The sequence below is a fragment of the Oncorhynchus tshawytscha genome, linkage group LG08 (assembly GCF_018296145.1).
Source record: "Oncorhynchus tshawytscha isolate Ot180627B linkage group LG08, Otsh_v2.0, whole genome shotgun sequence".
NCBI lineage: Eukaryota > Metazoa > Chordata > Actinopteri > Salmoniformes > Salmonidae > Oncorhynchus > Oncorhynchus tshawytscha.
Genome location: NC_056436.1, coordinates 25,135,580 through 25,161,745, shown reverse-complemented (window position 1 = coordinate 25,161,745; position 26,166 = coordinate 25,135,580). Strand labels below are relative to the sequence as shown.

Below are 26,166 nucleotides of genomic sequence, written 5' to 3'. Positions count from 1 at the left end.
GTAAAAGTGGTCTAGGGTTTTAGCACCCCTAGTGGCGCAGGAGACGTGTTTTTAAAAGTGAGGTAGAATCTTCCCCCACCAGAAACGCACCCTCTGGGGGAGAGAGACAAACCCAACTGAAACATGACTTTGGCTTCCCTGTTGTTGATTAACAGGGAATGATAGAAGTTTAACCCCAACAGGGTATGCATAGCGGTGCACTGAGTTTTCTGTCTAGTTTATAAGGCTTGCCTCCAGTGTGTGGGAGTCCTTCTCTCTGTTGTGTTGTAGACTCCCCCTCCGCAACCCTCCTCTTCACCACTCCAGTTAACCTCTCTCCACCTCCCACAGGCTGCCCTGCGCTCGGTGACAGGCAGACAGAGCTTGGATCAACTCAGACCAATAGTTTTTCCTCTTAGATGTGCTTGAACTCTAGGGTCCTCTTATCAAGCTCTCCAAGAAACTGATCTGCAGTCAGTTTTAAATCAGTTTGGCTTTGTGCTCTGCTTCTGCTGCAACCCACTGGAAATCTGATCTGGAAACAGCTGTTTTCTCCCACGTTATTCTTCCTGTAGGGGATTCAGAGGATATCTGAGACCACAGCGTATGGTCTTGCGCCACCAAGCTGGGCACCATGGTTGAAAGCATGGACTTTGAAAAGGAGGAGAAGCGCTACTTCATCCGCGGAAAGCATGTGGCCCTCATCTGTGCGGTAGTGGTGGTGTCGGCCATTGCTGTTGGGCTGGGGGTGGGCCTCACGCGGCCGGACAGTACCCTGGCTGACCCGGCCCCCACAGAGGAAACCCCCAAGCCCACCCCCCCACCAGCTGACAGGGGGCCCTGCAAACCCTCCAACAACACTGACGGGGACTGGAAGAATTTCCGGCTGCCAGATTACGTGAAGCCAGTGCATTATGATCTCCATCTGGAGCCTGACCTGACCACTGACCTCTACACGGGGAGCGTGTCCGTGCACCTGGAGGTGAGCCGACCCACGAGGCACCTGTGGCTCCACATCCGAGAGACGTTCATCAGTGCAGTCCCCAGGCTCGTCCTGAAAACCCCACAGGCTCAGAGGGAGGTCACCGTGGCCATCAAGGGTTGCTTTGAGTTCAAACCACAGGAGTATGTGGTAGTCGAAGCGGCAGAGGAGCTTGTGGCCACCAAGCTCAGTGAGGTGTACATTCTCAGCCTGGACTTTCAAGGCTGGCTCAATGGATCTCTGGTGGGCTTCTACAGAGTCACCTACACAGAGAACGGAGCCATCAAGTAAGTCATTGGAGGCATGAATGTTTGGTAATAGATTGGGTGTATTTCAGTTTTTGTTTGACTCTGATGTAATATAATTTTTCAAAAATTTAACCATCCACCAGTTAGGGGAAGACAATATTTATGAAGACCGAAATTAATAAATGCATGAGAATGGTTTCAATGTAACTAAATCCCTCATGCTCAGTGTTATGTGTGCTGTATATGCTACTTTGTACCCATTTTAATAGATCTATAACCATGACTCAGATGTAAAATGTGGGAGAGGGAAGAAAATCTGCACAACTTCAGACAGATCCTCAGCCAAATTTCTTTAAGGAAAATGTCCTTTTGGGAACAAGTTTACAAGTTGTAATCTGAGTGTTGACCACTGAGTGTGTGTGTGTGTGTGTGTGTGTGTGTGTGTGTGTGTGTGTGTGTGTGTGTGTGTGTGTGTGTGTGTGTGTGTGTGTGTGTGCGTACATGCATGTGTATGAGTGCACATGAGGCCCAGCAGCTCACTGGAAAATGCCATTAATGTTAGAGAGAAATATTGTTCAATCTAGTAACTGCTGCTGCTACTACTACTACCACCATGACTACTATTAATTGTAGTATAACGACGTGCAGATTCTGACGGGAATGTACAACAATCCCTCATTGGGGATTTCCATCTTGGCAGATATGCTGCCCAGTATTCCAAGTAAATTGTTGGAACAGGTGGCAAGAAAAAGCAACTATTTAGAATGGTTAATGCAAAATACCATCTGTAAAGTGCTTTATATCACACTACAGACCTACTCCAAACATGGGTGTAATGGGATGAAACCACTGAGGGAAAAATGTACTTATTTTTCCCAGGGAGTGCAGTGATTCTTAGCATAAATGCGAACATGGTTAAACCTTGATAAGGTCAGAGTGTATCTGAAAATCCATAATTACCTGTTACAGATTGTCTGTTAAATTGCTGTTATACAAAGTTCAAATGATAGCGTCTATGATGTGTAGTTTTCAGTGTGTCAATAAGAACCTTATAGTCCAAAGGACTATATCTGACATTTTGGTCATAAATCAGTTATTCACAGAGTTGCTCTTTAGGTGGTCCTTTTACATGTGAAAAGAAAGTCCATTTATGATGTGAAAAATCCAATTTTATCTGCAATCCAATCACACAATGCTGAGTTGTCAATCAAAAATAATTGTATGTAAGGTGATACTTATTGAGTCATGAAAGAGGAAGACGTAACAAAACAGTTCTGCAATCTGGAATTTATACTCCCCTCAAAACTATACATAATTGCTGATAGTCCCTAGTCCTTGATTATTCATATCCTTGGTTCTGGTCCTCTTTCAATTACTTCAATTTTTTTCCCACCACTTTTTCAGAAGAATGACCATAAAGTAAACTCTTCATGGTAAAAACAAATAAATACAGATGATTAGAGCATGTTTAAAACCTTTAGGAGAAGCATTCCTGTTTTTGTCTTGTTCTATACTAATACATAAACCCCCTTGGAAGGAGGTGCACTTACCAACTTACCACATTTTATTGATAACTAGCAAGGAGTTTACTGACTGGGTGTCAGAGACCAGAAAAAATATCAGTTTACTCATCCAGAGCTAACCTTTAGCAATATTGCTAGTTATCTATCTGATCTAACGTTGAACAGGAATTAATATACACTAAACAAAAATATAAAGGCAACATGTAAAATTTTGGTCCCATGTTTCATGAGCTGAAATAGAAGATCTCAAATTTTCCATAAGGCCAAAAAGCTTATTTCTCTCAAATTTTGTGCACACATTTCTTTTAAATCCATGTTGGTGTGCATGTATCCATTGCCAAGATACTCCATCCACCAGAAATGTGTGGCATATCAAGAAGCTGATTAAACAGCATGATCATTACAAAGGTGCACCTTGTGTTGGACAATAAAAGGCCACTAATATGTGCAGTTTTGTAACACAACACAATGCCACAGATGTTTTATTTTGAGGGAGCATGCAATTGGCATGTTGACTGCAGGAATGTCACCAGAGTTGTTGCCAGATAATTTACTGTACATTTCTCTACCATAAGCCACCTCAACGTCATTTTAGAGAATTTGGCAGTACTTACAACCAGCCTCACATCCACGAGTATGGCTGATGTTAATGTTGTGAACAGAGTGCCCCGTGGTGTCAGTGGGGTTATGGTATGGGCAGGAATAAGCTATGAACACAATTACATTTTTATCGCTGGCAATTTGAATGCACAGAGATACCGTGACCAGATCCTGAGGTCCATTGTCGGGCCATTTATCCGCCGCCATCACCGCATGTGTACGACAGCATATTCCAGTTCCCACCAATATCCAGCAACTTCGCATAGCTATTGAAGAGGAGTGGTACAACAATCCACAGGCCACAATCAACAGCCTGATCAACTCTCTGTGAAGGAAATGTGTTGCACAGTTGAGGCAAATGGTGGTCATACCAAATACTGACTGGCTTTCTGATCCATGCCCCTACCTTTTTTTAAGGTATCTGTATTCCCAGTCATGTGAAATCCATAGATTATGGCCTAATTAATTAATTTAAATTGATTGATTTCCTTGAACTGTAACTCAGTAAAATCTTAGATTGTTCCATGTTTCCTTTATATTTTTGTTCAGTATATTTGATGATGTGATTAGAAAGAAGTAATGATATTCACTTTCATTTAATCATTAAATGTCTGTACTTTTCTATTAAAATTGCAATAATTGTAACATTCTGTGGCAGCTAGAACTTTATTGTGGAACCCAGATTGACATTTCAGAGCCATAAGGTTCTATTTGCGATTGCACCCCCCTAAAAACATGTATTTACAAATGTCTTTTGATACTCAGCACTGCAGGTACCTTTATGGGTTATGAAGGAAGAATTCACTACAAAACAGTTCTGAGATCTGGGATGTGAAAACTGTGATTGCGCAAATAGAACCTTAGTCCTTAGGTCTCGGAAGTAAAACTTGAAAGGTGGACAAGTGTAGTAAGCTACAGCATTGGCCATGATGTGTCCATTTTCTCTTTGCTTTTTAAACGTGTCAAATCAGAGGGCCTGTTGTACGGACCACTGGCAGTCTATGGGGATGCCACAAGGTTCAATTCTCGGGCTGACTCTTTTCTTTGTATATATCAATGATGTCGCTCTTGCTGCTGGTGATTCTCTGATCCACCCACGCAGACGACACCATTCTGTATACATTTGGCCCTTCTTTGGACACTGTTAACAAACCTCCAAACGAGCTTCAATACTATACAACACTCCTTCCGTGGCCTCCAACTGCTTTTAAATGCTAGTAAAACTAAATGCATACTCTTCAACCAATTGCTGCCCGCCCGACTAGCATCACTACTCTGGACGGTTCTGACTTAGAATATGTGGACAACTACAAATACCTAGGTGTCTGGTTAGACTGTAAACTCTTATTCCAGACTCACATTAAGCATCCCCAATCCAAATCTAGGATCGGCTTACTATTTCGCAACAAAGCATCCTTCACTCATGCTGCCAAACATCCTCGCAAAACTGACTATCCTACCGATCCTTGAGTTCGACGATGTCATTTACAAAATAGCCTCCGACACTCTACTCAGAAAATTGGATGCAGTCTATCACAATGCCATCCATTTAGTCACCAAAGCCCCATATACAGTGGGGGAAAAAGTATTTAGTCAGCCACCAATTGTGCAAGTTCTCCCACTTAAAAAGATGAGAGGCCTGTAATTTTCATCATAGGTACACTTCAACTATGACAGACAAAATGAGGGAAAAAAATCCAGAAAATCACATTGTAGGATTTTTAATGAATTTATTTGCAAATTATGGTGGAAAATAAGTATTTGATCAATAACAAAAGTTTATCTCAATACTTTGTTATATACCCTTTGTTGGCAATGACAGAGGTCAAATGTTTTTCCTCCATGCAGATCTCCTCTAGAGCAGTGATGTTTTGGGGCTGTTGCTTGGCAACACGGACTTTCAACTCCCTCCAAAGATTTTCTATGGGGTTGAGATCTGGAGACTGGCTAGGCCACTCCAGAACCTTGAAATGCTTCTTACGAAGCCACTCCTTCGTTGCCCGGGCGGTGTGTTTGGGATCATTGTCATGCTGAAAGACCCAGCCACGTTTCATCTTCAATGCCCTTGCTGATGGAAGGAGGTTTCACTCAAAATCTCACGATACATGGCCCCATTCATTCTTTCCTTTACACGGATCAGTCGTCCTGGTCCCTTTGCAGAAAAACAGCCCCAAAGCAAGATGTTTCCACCCCCATGCTTCACAGTAGGTATGGTGTTCTTTGGATGCAACTCAGCATTCTTTGTCCTCCAAACACGATGAGTTGAGTTTTTACCAAAAAGTTCTATTTTGGTTTCATCTGACCATATGACATTCTCCCAATCTTCTTCTGGATCATCCAAATGCTCTCTAGCAAACTTCAGACGGGCCTGGACATGTACTGGCTTAAGCAGGGGGACACGTCTGGCACTGCAGGGTTTGAGTCCCTGGCGACGTAGTGTGTTACTGATGGTAGGCTTTGTTACTTTGGTCCCAGCTCTCTGCAGGTCATTCACTAGGTCCCCCCGTGTGGTTCTGGGATTTTTGCTCACCTTTCTTGTGATCATTTTGACCCCACGGGGTGAGATCTTGCGTAGAGCCCCAGATCGAGGGAGATTATCAGTATGTCTTCCATTTCCTAATAATTGCTCCCACAGTTGATTTCTTCAAAATAAGTTGCTTACCTATTGCAGATTCAGTCTTCCCAGCCTGGTGCAGGTCTACAATTTTGTTTCTGGTGTCCTTTGACAGCTCTTTGGTCTTGGCCATAGTGGAGTTTGGAGTGTGACTGTTTGAGGTTGTGGACAGGTGTCTTTTATACTGATAACAAGTTCAAACAGGTGCCATTAATACAGGTAACGAGTGGAGGACAGAGTAGCCTCTTAAAGAAGAAGTTACAGGTCTGTGAGAGCCAGAAATCTTGCTTGTTTGTAGGTGACCAAATACTTATTTTCCACCATAATTTGCAAATAAATTCATTAAAAATCCTACAATGTGATTTTCTGGATTTTTTTTTCTTCTAATTTTGTCTGTCATAGTTGAAGTGTACCTATGATGAAAATTACAGGCCTCTCTCATCTTTTTAAGTGGGAGAACTTGCACAATTGGTGGCTGACTAAATACTGTTTGCCCCACTGTACTACCCACCACTGCGACCTGTATGCTCTTGTTGGCTCTCGTTACATATTCATTGCCAAACCCACTGGCTTCAGGTCATCAATAAGTCTTTGCTAGGTAAATCTCTGCCTTATCTCAGCTCCAAAGCAACACCCACCCGTAGCACGCGCTCCAGCAGATATATTTCACTGGTCATCCCCAAAGCCAACACCTCCTTTGGCCGCCTTTCCTTCCATTTCTCTGCTGTCAATGACTGGAACGAATTGCAAAAATTACTGAAGCTGGAGACTTTTATTTCCCTCACCAACTTTAAGCATCAGCTGTTAGAGCAGCTTACTGATCACTGTACCTGTACACAGCCCTGTAAATGGCACATCCAACTACTTCATCCCCATAGTTTTTTTGTTGTTGCTCTTTTGCACCCCAGTATCTCTACTTACACATCTATCACTGCAGTGTTAATGCTAAATTGTAATTATTTCACCTCTATGGCCTATTTATTGCCTTACCTTCGTACTCTTATTACATTTGTACACATTGTACATATACCTTTTCTATTGTGCTATTGACTGTACGTTTGTTTATCCCATGTGTAACTCTGTTGTTTTTGTCGCTCTGCTTTGCTTCATTTTGGCCAGGTCGCAGTTGTAAATGAACTTGTTCTCAACTGGCCTACCTGGCTAAATAAAGGTGAAATAAAAATTTTAAAAACCATTTCAAATCAAATTTAATGTCACATGCGCGGAATACAATTTCACACCTTACCGTGAAATGCTTATTACAAGCCCTTAACCAACAATGCAGTTCAGAAAATATTTACTAGAAAGTTTTAAAAAATAAATAAAATATATATATAATTTTTAAAAATTAACATAAAATAACAATGAGTCTATATACAGGGGGTACTGGTACCGAGTCAATGTGCGGGGGTACAGGTTAGGTACATTTAGACAGCCACAATCCAGTAAACACTGCATAGTTCAACATTAATTGCAAACAACATAATAGCAAAATGGGGAGGCTTAGTTGTTCATGGAATCATGCCATGTTTCTTTTTCTCCCAAGAAAAATTGCTGCCACCGACCATGAGCCAACAGACGCCCGCAAATCTTTCCCCTGTTTTGATGAGCCGAACAAAAAGGCCACTTACAATATTTCCATCACCCACGACAAGGACTATGGAGCCCTCGCCAATATGCCAATGGAGGTACAGTCTATGCATTAAAAAAATATCAACACAAGTACTACAAATTGCTCCTTATATAACATTCTATATTTAAGCAATAAGGCATGAGGGGGTGTGGTGTATGGCCAATATACCATGGCTAAGGGCTGTTCTTAAGCATGATGCAAAGCGGAGTGCATGTATACAGCCCTTAGCTGTGGTATATTTTCCATATATCACAAACCCCCGAGGTGCCTTAATGCTTTTATAAACTGGTTACCAACGTAGTTAGAGCACTAAAAAGAAAGGCTTTTTCATACCTGTGGTATATGGTCTGATATACCACGGGTGTCAGCCAATCAGCATTCAGGGCTCGAGCCACCCAATTTATAAAAATGCATAAATGTATCGACAACTTATTGAATGTATCACAAAACAGGTGGCATATAGTGTTACCGGTTAGTTTTCTTGAAACTGCAATGGGAGTCACACAGAGAGAGAGAGGCGAGTGAGTGTCATGAATGCAAGAGCAGGAGCCATCAATCTTCTACTCCGGGTCTTTGGTACTGAGAACACAACTATAAGATGCTGTCTGACATCTTCATTAAACCACAGAACCTCTTCCTTTCCAGGGCACCCCAGAAACGCTTCCTGGCAATAAGATCAAAACGTTCTTTCAGAGGTCCGTTCCAATGAGTACCTATTTGGTATGTTTTGCTGTGCACCAGTTCACGTTTGTGGAAAGGAACTCGTCCCGAGGAATTCCTGTAAGTACTTGCTATTTTTCTCAGCAGTCATTGGTCCTTCCATACCTTAAACTAAGAAAAGACTGACTGTATAACATGTTGTAAATCATATTGTATAGTCTACAGTTGAGAGTAAATGTTGTAACAATTTAAGCCTGTGAAGTTTAATGTTTTAAATGGTGGAAAAGCTACACTACATATTCACAAAAGTATGTGGACACTCCTTCAAAATAGTGGATTTGGCTATTTGGCAAATTGCATCTGGATGCAACGTCAGCACATGAACTGTTCGTCAGGAGCTTCATTAAAAGATTCCATAGCCGAGCAGCCGCACACAAGCCATTGATCACCATGCGCAATGCCAAGCATCAGCTGGAGTGGTGTAAAGCCATTGGACTCTGCAGCAGTGGAAACGTGCTCTCTTGAGTGATGAATCACACAGTCCGACAGACAAATCTGGGTTTGGCAGATGCCAAGAGAATGCTACCTGCCCCAATGCATAGTGCCAACTGTAAAGTTTGGTGGTTGAGGAATAATGAGTTTATTTTATTTTTACAGGGACAGTGCACTTTAATCAACGTTTCAGTAAAAGTGCCTGTTTTAGCAAGCTGGCAAATTTTCAGCCGCAGTCCCTGGGCAGGTTATTAAAAACAATTACAATATAGACAATAGCAACATAGGACAAGCAAGACATAGCATACAGACATAGAACAAAAAGCAGCAAGACAAAATTCATAAAAACAACAGTGTTTCCACTCCTCACAAGTTACAGACAACAGACATGGAAAACGGCAACACACAGCTAGGGACCATGTTCACAAATCTGATTGACCTTTAGCCATGTCTTCAAGCATTTTGTGAAAGTGTGATATGTGGTGCAGTTATGTGTGTCTGACGGCAGTGTATTCCAGACATGGGAAACTTTCACAGAGAAAACAGATTTACTAAAGGTGCTTTTCCTTAAGGGAACTATACAGTCACCTCTCATGGCAGACCTTGTGGATCTGCTGCCATATGTTTGGGTTTGGCCTGGGCTAGGCCCCTTGGGGGACGGGCTCTTCCTGTTTCAGCATGACAATGCCCCTGTGCACAAAACGAGGTCCATATAGAAAGGGTTTGTCGAGATCGGTGTGGAAGAACTTGACTGACCTGCACAGAGCCCTGACCTCAACACCATCGAACACCTTTGGGATGAATTGGAATGCTGACTGCGAGCCAGGCCTAATGGCCCAACATCAGTGCCTTACCTCACTTATGCTCTTGTGGCTGAATGGAAGTCTCCGCAGCAATGTTTTTTTATTTAACCTTTGTTTAACTAGGCAAGTCCATTAAGAACAAATTCCCCGGCCAAACCCAGACGACGACGCTAATTGTGCACCGCCCTATGGGACTCCCAATCACGGCCGGATGTGATACAGCCTGGATTCCAACCAGGGACTGTAGTGATGCCTCTTGCACTGCGCGACTCGGGAGCCCAATGTTCCAACATCTATGGGAAAGCCTTCTCAGAAGAGTGGAGGCTGTTATAGCAGCAATGGGGGGGACTGACTCCATATGAATGCATTTGATTTCGAATGAGATGATCGACGAGCAGGTGTCCACATACTTTTGTTCATGTAGTGTAAGTACAATGTTTTAAATGGTGTAGTTTATCTATCTTTGGTCTCTGATCTGCCTCACAGCTGTTAGTCTTTTGTGTTGAGTTTTCAGCCGTTAGTGACATTTTACAATGCAAATGTTTGTTACTGGACAATATAAAGAATTATACTGTCTTGATTAAATGTTAACACAAACACACTTACACATTCTGTAGTGTATACACACTTAACAACCCTGCTTTCAAATCCTTTTATTCCAGTTGCGAATCTATGCACAGCCTGCACAAATCAGGACTGCGGAGTATGCAGCGGACACGACAAAGGTTATTTTTGACTACTTTGAGGAATATTTCAACATGAATTACTCCATCCCAAAGCTAGGTAATTTGTGATCTCCTCTGTCTGTAAACTGTTGTGACCACTGGATAAAATTAATGAATAATGCGTTATACACACACATGGTTGCATAAAATGTTTTTCTCTTCTACCAGATAAGATTGCCATCCCTGACTTTGGCACGGGGGCCATGGAGAACTGGGGTCTGATCACCTACAGGGAGGCCAACCTCCTCTATGATGAGAACCAGTCCTCGTCGTACAACAAACAACGCGTGGCCAGTGTCATCGCTCATGAGCTGGTCCACCAGGTGAGAGACTCATGTCCCCAACATTCCCACAACAGAAACACTACCACAACAGAAACACTACCACAACAGAAACACTATCACTAAAGAACGCTCCAGAGTTCTTCATTATTCATGTTACAGAGGAAAACTACTGGAACACATCTTATAGTGGAAAATCAAGTCAGATCTAATATTTATAATCATAGAGGGACCCAAAGCTTTATCACCCAAGATTTTTATTACGGTATTGTGTCACCATGATGAAGCCTAAATGAGGATGTAAAGTCATGAGGCAACCATTAGCGGCAGAACTCAATGTTTAGAAAAGAGAACCACCATATCTTTGTTCCAATCAATACCTTGGAAAGGTTTTACACTGACCCTGAATTTGGTCATGAAAATACTAGTGTTCTATTGAAGTACGTCAGCCCTCCAGTTATCCATCAAACCTTTTATGATAGGCAACACAATAAGACCTTTTTCCAAGATATCATCTCTTTATTGTTCGGCAATAAGACGGTGATGGTGCTGTCCATAAAGTTTTATGAATTGTCCAAAGTTAAAGGACTGAGTGGCAAGTAAGAGCTGGCTGCTGTTTTCTTGTTTCCATAGTCTGTTAACAGGAAGGTGAATATCAGCATAGTTGCAACCAAACCAGAGTTAGAACCCAACCTGGTCTCAGAGCATTTCATGCTATTCTGTAGGTAAATCGGAGACACTCCAGCTAGTATGTGGTATGGTTACATACCAAACTTCAAGGCCTAGCAACCCAAAGTTTGCGAGTTCAAAAGTTATCACAGACAACTTCAGCATTATAGCTAATTAGCAACTTTTAAATTACTTACTACTTTGTAGCTATTTTGCAACTACTTAGCATGTTATGTTCCCCTAACCTTAACTCTTCCCCTAACCTTAACCATTTAACCATTTAACCTAACTCCTAACCCTAATCCCTAGCCTAGCTAACATTAGCGAGCTAGCTAGAATTCATGACATATCATACATTTTGCAATTCATAACATGTTTAATGTTTTGCAAATTCGTATCAAATGTTATTGGTCACATACACATGGTTAGCAGATGTTAATGTGAGTGTAGCGAAATGCTTGTGCTTCTAGTTCTTCTAGTTCTGCCAAACCCAGTGCAGTAATATCTAACAATTCCCCAACAACTATCTAATACACACAAATCTAAAGGGATGGAAAAATATATGGATGAGCGATGGCCAAGCGGCATAGGCAAGGTGCAATAGATAGTACAAGGTACAGTATATACATATGAGATGAGTAATGTAAGATATGTTAACATCATTAAAGTGACTAGTGATTCATTTATTAAAGTGGCCAGTGATCTGAGCCTCTATGTAGGCAGCAGCCTCTCTGAGTTAGTGATTACTGTTTACCTATCTGATGGCCTTGAGATAGAAGCTGTTTTTCAGTCTTTCAGGCCCCAGCATTGATGCACCTGTACTGACCTCGCCTTCTGGATGGTAGCGGGGTAAACAGGCAGTGGCTCGGGTGGTTGTTGTCCTTGAATATCGTTTTGGCCTTCCTGTGACATTGGGGCTGTAGGTGGCTTGGAGGGCAGGTGGTTTGCCCCCGGTGATGCGTTGTGCAGACCACACCACCCTCTGGATAGCCTTGCGGTGGAGGGCGGTGCAGTTGCTGTACCAGGCAATGATGCAGTCCGACAGGATGCTCTTGATTGTGCATCTGTAAAAGTTTGTCAGGGTTTTAGGTGACAAGCCAAATTTCTTCAGCCTCCTGAGGTCGAAGAGGCGCTGTTGCACCTTCTTCACCACACTGTCTGTGTGGGTGGACTATTTCAGTTTGTCTGTGATGTGTACGCTGAGGAACTTGAAGCTTTCCACTGCTGTCCCTTCGATGTGGATGGGGGGTGCTCCCTCTGCTGTTTCCTGAAGTCCACGATCATCTCCTTTGTTTTGTTGATGTTGAGTGAGAGGTTGTTTTTCTGACACCACACTCTGAGTGCCCTCACCTCCTCGCTGTAGGCTGTCTCGTCATTGTTGGTAATCAAGCCCACTACTGTTGTGTCATCTGCAAACTTGATGATTGAGTTGAAGTCTTGCTTGGCCCCGCAGTCATGGGTAAACAGGGCGTACAGGAGGGGTCTGAGCATGCATCGTTGTGGGGCCCCAGTGTTGAGGATCAACGAAGTGGAGATGTTGCTTCCTACATTCACCACCCGGGGGCGGCCCATCAGAAAGTCCAGGACCCAATTGCACAGGGCGGGGTTGAGACCCAGGGCCTCCAGCTTAATGATGAGCTTGGAGGGTACTATGGTGTTAAATGTTGAGCTGTAGACAATGAACAACATTCTTACATTGGTATTCGTCTTGTCCTGATGGGATTGCATCGTCTGTGGACCTGTTGGGGCGGTATGCAAACTGAAGTGGGTCTAGGGTGGCAGGTAAGATGGAGGTGATATGATCCTTGACTAGTCTCTCAAAGCACTTCATGATGACAGAAGTGAGTGCTATGGGGCAGTAGTAATTTAGTTATCTTTGCCTGAAACATGTGAGGAATGTAGACTGGGATAAGGAGTGATTGAATATGTCTGTAAACACACCAGCCAGCTGGTCTGCGCATGCTCTGAGGACGTGGCTAGGGATAGGCCAGCAGCCTTGCAAGGGTTAACATTTTTAAATGTCTTACTCACGTCGGCCACGACGAAGGAGGGGTGGAGTGCAGTCCTTGTTAGCGGGCCTCGATGATGGCACTGTATTATCCTCAAAGCGTGCAACGGTGTTTAGTTTGTCTGGAAGCGAGACGTCGATGTCCGTGATGTGGCAGGTTTTCCTTTTGTAGTCTGATTCCCTGTAGACCCTGCCACATACGTCTCATTTCTTATTGCGACTCCACTTTGTCCCTATACCGACATTTTGTTTGTTTGTTTGATTGATTGCCTTGCGGAGGGAATAACTACACTGTTTATATTCATTCATATTCCCACTCCTCTTTCCATGGTTAAATGCGATGGTCAGAATTCAGAATTGCGTGAATGCCGCCATCTATCCACAGTTTCTGGTTAGGGTAGGTTTTAATAGTCAGTGGGTACAACATCTCCAATGCACTTCCTTATAAACTCACTCACCGAGTCAGCGTATAGATCGATGTTCTTCTCTGAGGCTGCCCGGAACATTTCCCAGTTCGCATGATCAAAACTATCTTGAATCGTGGATTCCGATTGGTCAGACCAGCGTTGAATGGTTCTAGTCACGGGTACATCCTGTTTGAGTTTCTGCCTATAAAACGGTAAGAGCAAGAGGAGAAAGATGGAGGTCCTTGTATGCATCATGGAAGTTAGAGTAGCAGTGATTGTATTGCTCGCGTGAGTGCTGCAATCAATATTTAGGTAGCCTTGTTCTCAAATTTGCTTTGCTACAATAAATGCAGCCTCAGGATATATGGTTTCCAGTTTACAAAAAGAGTCCAGTAAAGTTCCTTGAGGGCCGTTGTGGAGTCTGCTTGATGGGGTATTTATACACAGTTGTGACGATAACTGACAAGAATTCTCTTGGGAGATAATATGGCCGTAAGGAATTCTAGGTTGGGTGAGCAGAAGGACTTGATTTCCTGTATGTTGTTATGATTACACCATGAGTCGTTAATCATGAAGCATACACCCCCGCCATTCTTCCCAGATAGGTGTTTATCGCTGTCAGTGTGATGCATGAAGAAGCCCAGTGGCTGAACCAACTCCGACAACGTATCCCAAGAGAGCCATGTTTCCGTATAACAGAGAATGTTATAATCTCTGATTTCTCTCTGGAAGGCAACCCTAGCTCTAATTTCATCTACCTTGTTGTTAAGAGACTGGACATTGGTGAGTAGTATACTTTGAAGCATTGTGCGGTATGCACGCCTACGGAGCCTGACCAGGAGGCCGCTCAGTCTGCCTCTTCTGCGGCAACGTTTTTTTGGGTCGGCTTCTGGGATTAGATCCACTGTCATGGGTGGTGGTCCGAACAAAGGATCCGCTTCGGGAAAGTCGTATTCCTGGTCATAATGTTGGTAAGTTGACGTCACCCTTGTATACAATAGTTCTTCATGGTTGTAAATAATAATTCTTAAGATTTTCTGGGCTAACAATGCAAGAAATAATACATTTAAAAAAATACTACATAGTTTCCTAAGGATTTGAAGCGAGGCGACTATCTCTATCGGCGTCACATTTTGCATATTTATAACATATTGTACGTTTTTCAAATTCACAACATAATATGAATTATAATTCGGAACATATCATACAAAATTGGGGATGGACATCCACAAATTAATACATACCATACGAAACTTAACATATACTAAATGGAGTGTCTCGGAGTTACATACAGAATAATACGAAATGCTTAGATACAAACAACCTGGATCACAATGATCACAATGTGCAGTTCAGACAGTGATCAAATCATAAAGTAATAAATACTGTTGGGGAAGCTTTTCTGAAATCATAGTTTACCAATTACTTCACACTGGAAGAAGTTAAGCTACACTTAAGCTACCCTTAAGAAAAATATAGTTTACTGAACTAAAGCTATTTTGAAAAAATGGTTCACTACATCCAAGCCACTTAGTGAAATATTATCATATCTAAATCTGAAATGTCATAGACTACAAATTTCAAGAAAATATCAATCTGGGGTCAGATGTTAACAGAATGTGTAATTTAGCCTAATAAACACAGAAAACATGTTTCAAGTGAGAATTAGGAAGGTCTGATACTTGCCTTATACTTCACGCATATTTTATTTGAGCAAAACAAGTAGTGTGTAGTTCCAGTAGTTAGCAACACCACCAAAACAAGTAATTAACTACTGACAAGACTAACAAGATTATAATTTGGTTCAACTAGTACCGAGCTACAGTAAAATGTTGTTTAATTACTAGTTGAACTACATGTAGTTCACAACTCTCCAACACTGGCAAGTAGTGAACTACATGTAAAACACTGTCATATTCAATCAGTAGCAATAAAACAAGCATGTAAATCCACACAAAAGGATATGTCATAAGATAATTGTTTAAGGTGAATGTGAAAAAGCTTGTTCGGTAGGATTTGAATTTACAAAATACCTGGTAAATACCAGTAGAAATTGTAGGTTTATTTGTGCATATTGTGCCTGTTTTTGTGCCTGTAGCTTTGTTTTGTGTTTTATATTGTATGCAGAGCCAAAGAGTGTTACACTGAATGTTTTGATATTTTGTGTGCATGAAAATGTATTTACAGTGAACGCCAAAAGTACTTGGACAGTGACAAATTCTTTGTTTTGGCTCTGTACTCCATCACTTTGGATAATCCTGAATGAATTGTGAATAATGATGAGTGAGAAAGTTAGAGGGATAAATATCATACCCCCCCAAAAGTGCTAACCTCCCCTGTTATTGTAATGGTGAGAGGTTAGCATGTCTTTGGGGTATGATATTTGTTCATCTAACATTCTCACTCATAATTATTCACGATTCATCCACATTAATGTAATAGTGTTTAGAAACATTAAATTCTTATTTACAATATAAGTGACTCCAAAATTACACAATACATTATTTACCATTAATTTCTATTGGGCACAAAATAATCTGAAGCAAAACCAAAACAAACAGCGAATGCATCCAACAAGTTTGTAGAGTCACACACTTGATGTAATCATTGCGTACTAGGAATAAGGGACCAAATGAAAAAATCTTGCCACCGTGGGTGGATGCCCTAATCAGGTTACGTACCCAATGCATATGGGTCTGGCAGATTTCTCAAATGGCAAATGTCGGGCTCCACATTTTCCTAACCCTGCCACACTCTCACTCATACACACTTGTTTTGAAATAAATTCAGCTGTCAGATAACTTTGCATGTTGGATTTTCCTGCAGTGGTTTGGAAACATTGTGACCATGGATTGGTGGGATGACCTTTGGCTAAATGAGGGCTTTGCCAGTTTCTTTGAGTACATCGGTGTAGAGAAGGCTGAGCCTCTCTGGGGAATGGTGAGTCCATCTGACAGATGCTGAATTGAGTGATCTGAAATGGAATTGTTTTAATCCCAATTCTGGTTATGAATAGATTCTACATCTACTTCGTTCTGTCTTTACCAGCGTGACATCATGATCATCAGTGATGTACTACCTGTCATGGTGGACGACGCCCTCGTCACCTCCCATCCAATCATTGTGGATGTGTCAACTCCGGCTGAGATTACCTCTGTGTTTGATGGTATATCCTACAACAAGGTAATCTAAAACCACCACGTTTCACTCTACTACATGGGATGAAATAAAATGTACTTCAATTAAATTTGTCTTGAAATTTGTTCCAAACATCTTCCTGTAGGGGGCATCAATTCTCAGGATGGTAGAGGACTGGTTGGGTCGAGACAACTTCCGAGATGGTTGTCGGGTAAGAATCCATTTAATTTGACGTAAAGTGGAAAGAAGTATCCCTACACCAAGTCTCTTGATCCCTATTCAGTCAATAGCAGAATAATTTGGTAATAGTGAGTGTTAGGGACATGCAATTACTTCCCTGTTGAATTAAAATTATGATTACTGTCAGATACGTAGCTTGCATTTTATTTATCATAAAATCTATGGATGGTAACCTGTTTTTCTCTCCCTTCAACAGAAATATTTGAAAGATTTCCATTTTCAGAATGCCATAACAGCCAACTTCTGGGCATCCCTTGCTAACGTATGTTTGTCATATCTAATTTAGTCATAGTAGTTTCAAGATATCAAAGTTGATATTATTGTTGATATTATTGTTAATATTTCAATACATCTAGTGTACTTGTGTGTTACACACTAACATTTTTGGGTTGCAGGTGAGTGGGTTGCCTGTGGCAGATGTGATGGACACATGGACCAAACAGATGGGCTACCCGGTATTGGACCTGTCTACTGCCAGTACTCAGACCAAACTCACCCAGCGCAGATTCCTGTTGGACCCCAATGCTGATACCACCCAGCCACCCTCACCACTCAGGTCAGTGATTCAACACACTATTAAGTCCCTTTGTGATCGTTGGTTGATTTCCCGATGGAAGTCAGCTATATTTCTTAGGATAAACCTGTAAATCCTAAAAGGGCTATGCTTTTCTTTCAGCTACAAGTGGACCATCCCTGTTAAGTGGCACTCAGTGGATAGTAATAAGAATATGTCCATCATGTTCAACAAGTCCAGTCCAGGTAAAGATACTTCTGTCTAAACACTTTTCTTGACCTTTTTAAAATTACAGTTCCAGCCTCTGGTGACAACATGTATTTCATTAAATTGATATTTGTCTCTCACACTAATATCTAGAGCAAGTCTTAGCTGACTATTTCCCTGCAACGGATGGACTCCTGAAGATCAATAACGACCATATCGGATTCTACAGAGTCAATCACCATGACAGCATGTGGCGCACCATTAGTCAACAGCTTCAAACAAATCACAAGGTAAATATCAATCAAATCTGCTACTATAGTATCAGAGGTAATATTACGTTTTAATCTTACCAGTTCATAGGTTGCACTTATCTTAATCGGCAGGACACTTTCTTTACTAGGAGTTTGACGCTGCTGACCGATGCAGTTACATAGATGATGTCTTTGCTCTGGGAAGGTAAACCAACATTACCGACATTCACTTGAAGTACATCTGTCAATTCAGTTGCTCTGAGCTTTAGAAAACTGTGATGAAATGTCTTGTTCTTATCGGCCTCATCAGGGCAGATGTTGTCGATTATGGAAATGCATTCAACCTGACAAAATACCTGACCAATGAGACTGAGTACATCGTCTGGGAACGTGTGTCTTCTTCCATTGCCTATGTGCGAGACATGTTGTCTGACGACACTGTTCTTTACCCTAAATTCCAGGTGGGTCTGTTTTCCACTTCATTTTTGTATATAGTGTATATATATATATATTTTTTTTTACAGGTGAATTATGCCCTCCGCTGGCCAACTAGAACACACACCAAATAATAATCTTGGGAGTTTGCTCATACAGGTAACTGCCAAAATAAAGGAAACACCAACATAAAGTTTCTAAATAGGGCATTGGGCACCACGAGACAGAACAGTTTCAATGTGCCTTGGCATAGATTCTACAAGTGCCTGGCACTCTATTGAAGGGATGTAAATAGAGGTCGACCGATGATAATTTTTCAACGCCGATACTGATTATTGGAGGACCAAAAAAAGCCGATACCGATTAATCGGCCGATTTAAAATAAAAAATAAAAATGTTTTAAAAAGTACAATAATATATATATTTTTAAAGTATTTGTAATAATGACATTTACAACAATACTGAATTAACACTTATTTTTAACTTAATATAATACATCAATAAAATCAATTTAGCCTCAAATAAATAATGAAACATGTTCAATTTGGTTTAAATAATGCAAAAACAAAGTGTTGGAGAATAAAGTAAAAGTGCAATATGTGCCATGTAAGAAAGCTAACGTTTAAGTTCCTTGCTCAGAACATGAGAACATATGAAAGCTGGTGGTTCCTTTTAACAGGAGTCTTCAATATTCCCAGGTAAGAAGTTTTAGGTTGTAGTTATTATAGGAATTATAGGACTATTTCTCTATACCATTTGTATTTCATTACCCTTTGACTATTGGATGTTCTTATAGGCACTTTAGTATTGCCAGTGTAACAGTATAGCTTCCGTCCCTCTCCTCGCTCCTACCTGGGCTCGAACCAGGAACACAACGACAACAGCCACCCTCAAGGCAGCGTTACCCATGCAGAGCAAGGGGAATAACTACTCCAAGTCTCAGAGCGAGTGACGTTTTAAACGCTATTAGTGCGCACCCCGCTAACTAGCTAGCCATTTCACATCGGTTACACCAGCCTAATCTCGGGAGTTGATAGGATTGACGTCATAAACAGCTGCTGGCAAACGCACGAAAGTGCTGCTCAGTCAGACTGCTCTATCAAATCATAGACTTAACCGTTCCATATTTTATCTAACGGGTGGCATCCATAAGTCTAAATATTCCTGTTACATTGCACAACCTTCAATGTTATGTCATAATTAAGTAAAATTCTGTCAAATTAGGTGTTCCAAACACTGACTCTGCGTGCAATGAACGCAAGAGAAGTGACAAAATTTCACCTGGTTAATATTGCCTGCTAACCTGGATTTCTTTTAGCTAAATATGCAGGTTTAAAAATATATACTTCTGTGTATTGATTTTAAGAAAGGCATTGATGTTTATGGTTAGGTACACATTGGAGCAACGATACGCACCGCATCGATTATATGCAATGCAGGACACGCTAGATAAACTAGTAATGTCATCAACCATGTGGTTATGATTGATTGATTGATTGTTTTTTATAAGATAAGTTTAATGCTAGCTAGCAACTTATCTTCGCTTACTGCATTCGCGTAACAGGCAGTCTCCTCGTGGAGTGCAATGTAATCAGGTGGTTAGAGCGTTGTACTAGTTAACTGTAAGGTTGCAAGATTGAATCCGCCAAGCTGACAAGGTAAACATTTGTCGTTCTGCCCCTGAACGAGGCAGTTAACCCACCGTTCCTAGGCCGTCATTGAAAATAAGAATGTGTTCTTAACTGACTTGCCTAGTTAAATAAAGATTAAATAAAGGTGGAAAAAAATGTTTTTGTCCAAATCGGTGTCCAAAAGTACCGATTTCCGATTGTTATGAAAACTTGAAATTGGCCCTAATTAATCGGCCATTCCGATTTAATCGGTTGACCTCTAGATGTAACAACATTCTTCCACGAGAAATCCCATAATTTGGTGTTTTGTTGATGGTGGTGAAAAACGCTGTCTCAGACACCGCTCCAGAATCTCCCATAAGTGTTCAATTGGGTTGAGATCTGGTGACAGACAGCCATGGCATATGGTTAAGATAGTTTATGCTCATCAAACCATTCAGTAATCTCTTGTCCCAGTGGATGGGGGCATTGTCATCATATGGGGGCATGGCCATGGTAGCCAAAATAATGGCCTGCCCATCATAGTTACAGAGCATTCTGAAAGTATTCAGACCCTGACTTTTTCCACTTTGTTACGTTACAGCCTTATTCTAAAATTGATTAAATTGAGTTTTTCCCTCAGTCTACACACAATACCCTGTAATGACAATCAAAAAACAGGTTTAAGATTGTTTATGCACATTTATTTAAAAAAATAAAACCTGAAATATCACATTTACATAATTATTCAGACCTTCTACTCAGTACTTTGTTGAAGCACCTTTGGCAGTGATTACAGCCTTGAGTCTTTTTGGATATGACACTACAAGCTTGGCACACCTGTATTTGGGGAGTTTCTCCCATTCTTCTCTGCAAATCCTCTCAAGCTCTGTCAGGTTGGATGGGGAGCGTTGCTGCACAGATATTTTTGGGACTCTCCAGAGATGTTTGATCGGGTTCAAGTCCGGGCTCTGGCTGGGCCACTCAAGGACATTCAGAGACTTGTCCCGAAGTCACTCCTGCGTTGTCTTGGCTGTGTGCTTAGGGTCGTTGTCCTGTTGAAAGGTTAACCTTTGACCCAGTCTCAGGTGCTGAGTGCTCTGGTGCTGGTTTTCTTCAAGGATCTCTCTGTACTTTGCTTCGTTCATCTTTCCCTCTATCCTGACTAGTCTCCCAGTGCCTGCCCCTAAAAAATATCCCCACAACATGATGCTGCCACCACCATGCTTCACCGTAGGGATAGTGCCAGGTTTCCTTCAGATGTGAGGCTTGGTATTCAGACTAAAGAGTTCAATCTTGGTTTCAGACCAGAGAATCTTGTTTCTCATGGTCTGAGAGTCCTTTAATCCAAGCGGGTTGTCATGTGCCTTTTACTGAGGAGTGGCTTACATCTGGATACTTTACCATAAAGGCCTGATTGGTGGAGTGCTGTAGAGATGGTTTTCCTTCTGGAAGGTTCTCTCATCTCCACAGAGGAACTCTGGAACTCTGTGAGAATGACCACCGAGTTCTTGGTCACTTCACTAACCAAAGCCCTTCTCCACTGATTGCCCAGTTTAACCGGGCGGCCAGCTCTAGGAAGAGTCTTGGTAGTTCCAAATTTCTTCCATTTAAGAATGATGGAGGCTACTGTGTTCTTGGGGACCTTGAATACTGCAGATTTTTTTTGTGTTCTTCGCCAGGTCTGTGCCTCGACACAAATCCTGTCTTTGAGCTCTACGGACAATTCCTTTGACCTTATGGCTTGATTTTTGCTGTGACATGCACTGCCAACTGTGGGACCTTATATAGACAGGTTTGTGTCTTTCCAAATCATGTCAAATCAATTGAATTCACCACAGGTGGACTCCATTCAAGTTTATAGAAACATTTCCAGGATCATCAATGGAAACAGGATGCACCTGACCTCAATTTCGTCTCATAGCAAAGGGTCTGAATACTTATGTAAATAAGGTAGAAATTTGATTTATATAAATTAGGAAACATTTCTAAAAATCTGTTTTCGCTTTGTCTATATGGGGTATTGGGTGTAGATTGAAGAGGATAAAATGCATTTAATCCATTTTGAATAAGTCTGTAACAACAAAATGTAGAAAAAGGAGTCAATCTTTTTGAATGCACTGTACATATACAGCTCTGGAAAAATGAGACTTCTGCAAAATGATCCGTTTCTCTGGTTTTACTATTTATAGGTACAGTTGAAGTCGGAAGCTTACATACCTTAGCCAAATACATTTATACTCAGTTTTTCACAATTCCTGACATTTAATCCTAGTAAAAATGCCCTGTCTCAGGTCAGTTAGGATCACCACTTTATTTTAAGAATGTGAAATGCCAGAATAATATACATTTATTTCAGCTTTTATTTATTTCATCACATTCCCCGTGGGTCAGAAGTTTACATACACTAATTTAGTATTTGGTAGCATTGCCTTTTAAATGGTTTAACTCAGATCAAACGTTTCAGGTAGCCTTCCACAAACTTGCAACAATAAGTTGGGTGAATTTTGGCCCATTCCTCCTGACAGAGCTGGTGTAACTGAGTCAGGTTTGTAGGCTCCTTGCTCGCACACGCTTTTTCAGTTCTGCCCAAAAATTTTCTGGTGTTTTCTGATAGTGTTCTTCGGCTTGCAAGTCACCCCCTTATTCCTCCAAACATAACAATGGTCATTATGGTCAAACAGTTGTATTTTTGTTTCATCACACCAGAGGACATTTCTCCAAAAAGTACCATCTTTGTCCCCATGTGCAGTTGCAAACCGTAGTCTGGCTTTTTTATGCAGGTTTTGGAGCAGTGGCTTCTTCCTTGCTGAGCGGCCTCTCCGGTTATGTCGATGTAGGACTTGTTTTACTGTGGATAAAGATACTTTGGTACCGGTTTCCTCCAGCATCTTCACAAGGTCTTTTGCTGTTGTTCTGGGATTGATTTGCACTTTTCGCACCAAAGTACGTTCATCTCTAGGAGACAGAACGCGTCTTCTTCCTGAGCGGTATGACGGCTGCGTGGTCCCATGGTGTTCATACTTGCATACTATTGTTTGTACAGATGAATGTGGTACCTTCAGGAATTTGGAAATGGCTCCCAAGGATAAATCAGACTTGTAGAGGTCTACAATGTTTTTTTCTGAGGTCTTGGCTGATTTCTTTTGATTTTCCCATGATGTCAAGCAAAGAGGCACTGAGTTCGAAGGTAGGCCTTGAAATACATCCACAGGTACTCCTCCAATTGTCTCAAATGATGTCAATTAGCCTATCAGAAGCTTCTAAAGTCATGACACCATTTTATGGAATTTTCCAAACTGTTTAAAGGCACAGTCAACTTAGTGTATGTAAACTTCTGACCCACTGGAATTGTGATACAGTGAATTATAAGTTAAATAATCTGTCTGTAAACTTGTGTCATGCACAAAGTAGATGTCCTAATCGACTTGCCAAAACTATAGTTTGTTAACAAGACATTTGTGGAGTAGTTGAAAAACAAGTTTTAATGACACCAACCTAAGTGTAATCTAAACTTCCGACTTCAACTGTACATTCTAAAATATTATGGCACTGCCATAATATAATATAATTAACACAGCACCAACAATCCAACCTTGCTGTTACAGAAAAGGAAGGTTAAGTATGTAACCACGGTTATGTGAGTTATTTGGATCACTCCAATATATTGGTATCACTCCGCGATACATCCGAGGTGAGGATTTACAGATTTATTCCTGTGTACACCTGTATCACGGCTGTGGTCCGCCCCTATATATAGAACCCATGGCCGCGACACACATTCTCTACATCATTTTTAAGGCGCCTCTAGCGCCGTAGTGGATTGGAGTGATCCATATAGCTCACATACGTAACCTTCGTTATGTTTCACTATATTGGATCACTCCAATATAATGGTGTACCGGTACCAGACTTAGTCGGTGCTAGAGGTAACTGGCCAGCCAGCGGCGAAGTCCCAGTGCAGGACCAAGATGCAGGGGCCGTCAATGTGGAAGGGGGGTCCCGGCACAGTCCCCGGAAGGGCAGGTGATGCCCAGGACCGCTGAACCAATCGCAAAGGGAGGTGCCACCTTTACCCGATTGTACCTAGCAAAGGTGCAAAAGGAAGCCCAGCTGGCCGCAGCACAAATATTAGCGAGGGGCACTCTTCTCATTAGAGCCCAGGATGCAGCCAACCCTCGTGTTGAATGTGCCACCACAGATCCCAGCCCTGGCCTGCCAGCCAGGCGGTGTGCTGTCGAAAACGTGTCCACGATCCAGTGATAGAGCCTCTGCTTTGATAGCCCGGCCCCCAGGACTCTCTCACCATAGCAGACAACGAGCTGGTCTGTTGATCTCACTGACTGTGTCCACTCCACATAGGCAGCCAGTGCCCTTACAGGGCACAGCATGCCGGAGGGAGGCCCAGACTCCCCCGCCACTGCCGGGGGGTCGTTAGCACACAGGATAAAAGGGATGTTCACATGCCTGTCTGACAGAACCTTTGGGAGGAATGAAGGGTTGGGGCGGAGAGATATACCCCTCCCACCGGGGTCCAACCGGGACCACTCAGAACTTACCGAAAGAGCATGGAGTTCACCCTCCCTCTTCATGGAAGTAATCGCTACCAAGAAAGCCACCTTCATAGAGAGGTGTTTCAGGGAGGCAGACTCCAATGGTTCAAATTGCGGCTTTGCCAAAGCAGCCAAAACCACATCCAGCTCACCATTGAGCGGGTCCTAGCTGGATGCAAGCAACGAACCCCTTTCATAAACCTGGAGAACAAGGGATGGCGCCCCACTGGCCTGTCCATAGCAGCCAAATACCCTCTGTGTAGAGGCTGCTAAGCCCTCATCCAAACGAGACTGCAGGTATTGGAGGACATCCTGCTCCTTGCATGACTCGGGCACCACCTCAATACCAGTACGCCAAGAGCAGAACAACCGCCAGCGCAACTGGTGTGCTGCGGTTGTAACCGGTGTCTATGCACTCTGCATGGTGTTCATTACACCCTCCTGTAGTCCTAACATGGACCATTGGTGTCTTTCAGTGGCCAAGCCCAGCAGGTCCTGTCTCAGGGGAAGTTGCCAAGGTGTCCCAGACAACAGGGACAGGAGAAGGCTGAACCAGGGTTGTCTGGGCCAGTATGAGGCCACCAGAAGCAGATTATGCTCTGCCATCCTGGTCCTGTCCAGCACAGCCTGGATCAGGAGAAAATGGGGGAATGCGTAAAGCTCCAGGCCTGGCCAGGGGCCCTGGTGGCTCTGACATGGAGTACCACCGGGGGCAGTGCACAGGGGGCAGTGCCCATTGTCCAGGAAGGCAAACAGGTCCAGCTGCGCCCTCCCGGACTTGTCCTGCAGGTGCTGCACCACCTGGGGATGTAGGCTACAGTCCCAAGGTGACGGGCCCTCCCTTGAGAGCATATCCGCTGCCACATTCAGGATACCAGGTACGTGCGCTGCGTGTAGACGTTAGACTTCCCTGAGCCTAGAGAAGGAGCTTCCGTGTCATAAGATGGAGACGGTGGGACCTCAGTCCACCCTGATGGTTGATGTATCAACCACCACTGTGGTGTTCTCCGTTCTCACAAGGACATGTCTTCCCTTCAGATGTGGAAGGAAAAACTGCAGGGCCAGCAGGACAGCTCTGACATCTAGTGTATTGATGTGCCTGCCAACAGCTGCTGGCCGACCTTCCCATGGTCACACCCCCCAGCCGATCAGGGAGGCGTCTGTGCTGATCAGCTCCCAGCGGCATATCCTCAGCATTTCCACCCCACCTGAGAGAAAGGAGTGACAGCGCCACCTCAACAATGCCCTGAGGCACTGTGTGGTCACCCACAGCTGGGGGTGACGGTGGCACTTCGGGTGCAGCCGGTGGGAGTTGAACCACTGTTGAAGAGGCCGGAGATGGAGCAGGCCCAGGGGAATCAACAACGAGGCCGCCATCAGCAAGCCCAACAGGCGTTGGCAGGTTAGGGCGGATACCACTCACCCCTGCCGAAAGTGGTCGAGGCAAGATAAGATCACCTGAACCCTTCTGGCGGGCAGGCGTGCTCTCATGAGGACTGAGCCCAGTTCCATGCCAATGAAGGCCACCCTCTGGGTGGGCGTCAGATGACTCTTCTTGACGTTTACAGTAATGCCCAGCCCGCCCATGTGGTTA

General features: G+C 42.8%; 1 protein-coding gene across 2 annotated transcripts in view; it reads left to right on the top strand.

Moving 5' to 3' along the window:
- Positions 1–217: 217 nt before the first annotated feature.
- Positions 218–26,166, top strand: part of LOC112246818 (glutamyl aminopeptidase) — a 30,461-nt gene continuing 4,512 nt past the window's right edge. The window contains exons 1-14 of one of the 2 annotated variants that reach the window (XM_024415370.2): positions 218–1,248; positions 7,493–7,634; positions 8,225–8,359; positions 10,197–10,317; positions 10,428–10,582; positions 16,451–16,564; positions 16,673–16,807; positions 16,908–16,973; positions 17,199–17,264; positions 17,398–17,558; positions 17,679–17,761; positions 17,877–18,013; positions 18,124–18,179; positions 18,285–18,435. In XM_024415370.2, coding sequence (XP_024271138.1) covers positions 614–1,248; positions 7,493–7,634; positions 8,225–8,359; positions 10,197–10,317; positions 10,428–10,582; positions 16,451–16,564; positions 16,673–16,807; positions 16,908–16,973; positions 17,199–17,264; positions 17,398–17,558; positions 17,679–17,761; positions 17,877–18,013; positions 18,124–18,179; positions 18,285–18,435 — 2,157 coding nt within the window. In that variant the 5' untranslated portion in view covers positions 218–613. The remainder of the gene's footprint in view (positions 1,249–7,492; positions 7,635–8,224; positions 8,360–10,196; positions 10,318–10,427; positions 10,583–16,450; positions 16,565–16,672; positions 16,808–16,907; positions 16,974–17,198; positions 17,265–17,397; positions 17,559–17,678; positions 17,762–17,876; positions 18,014–18,123; positions 18,180–18,284; positions 18,436–26,166) is intronic. The other variant, XM_024415369.2, reaches the window with a different exon arrangement.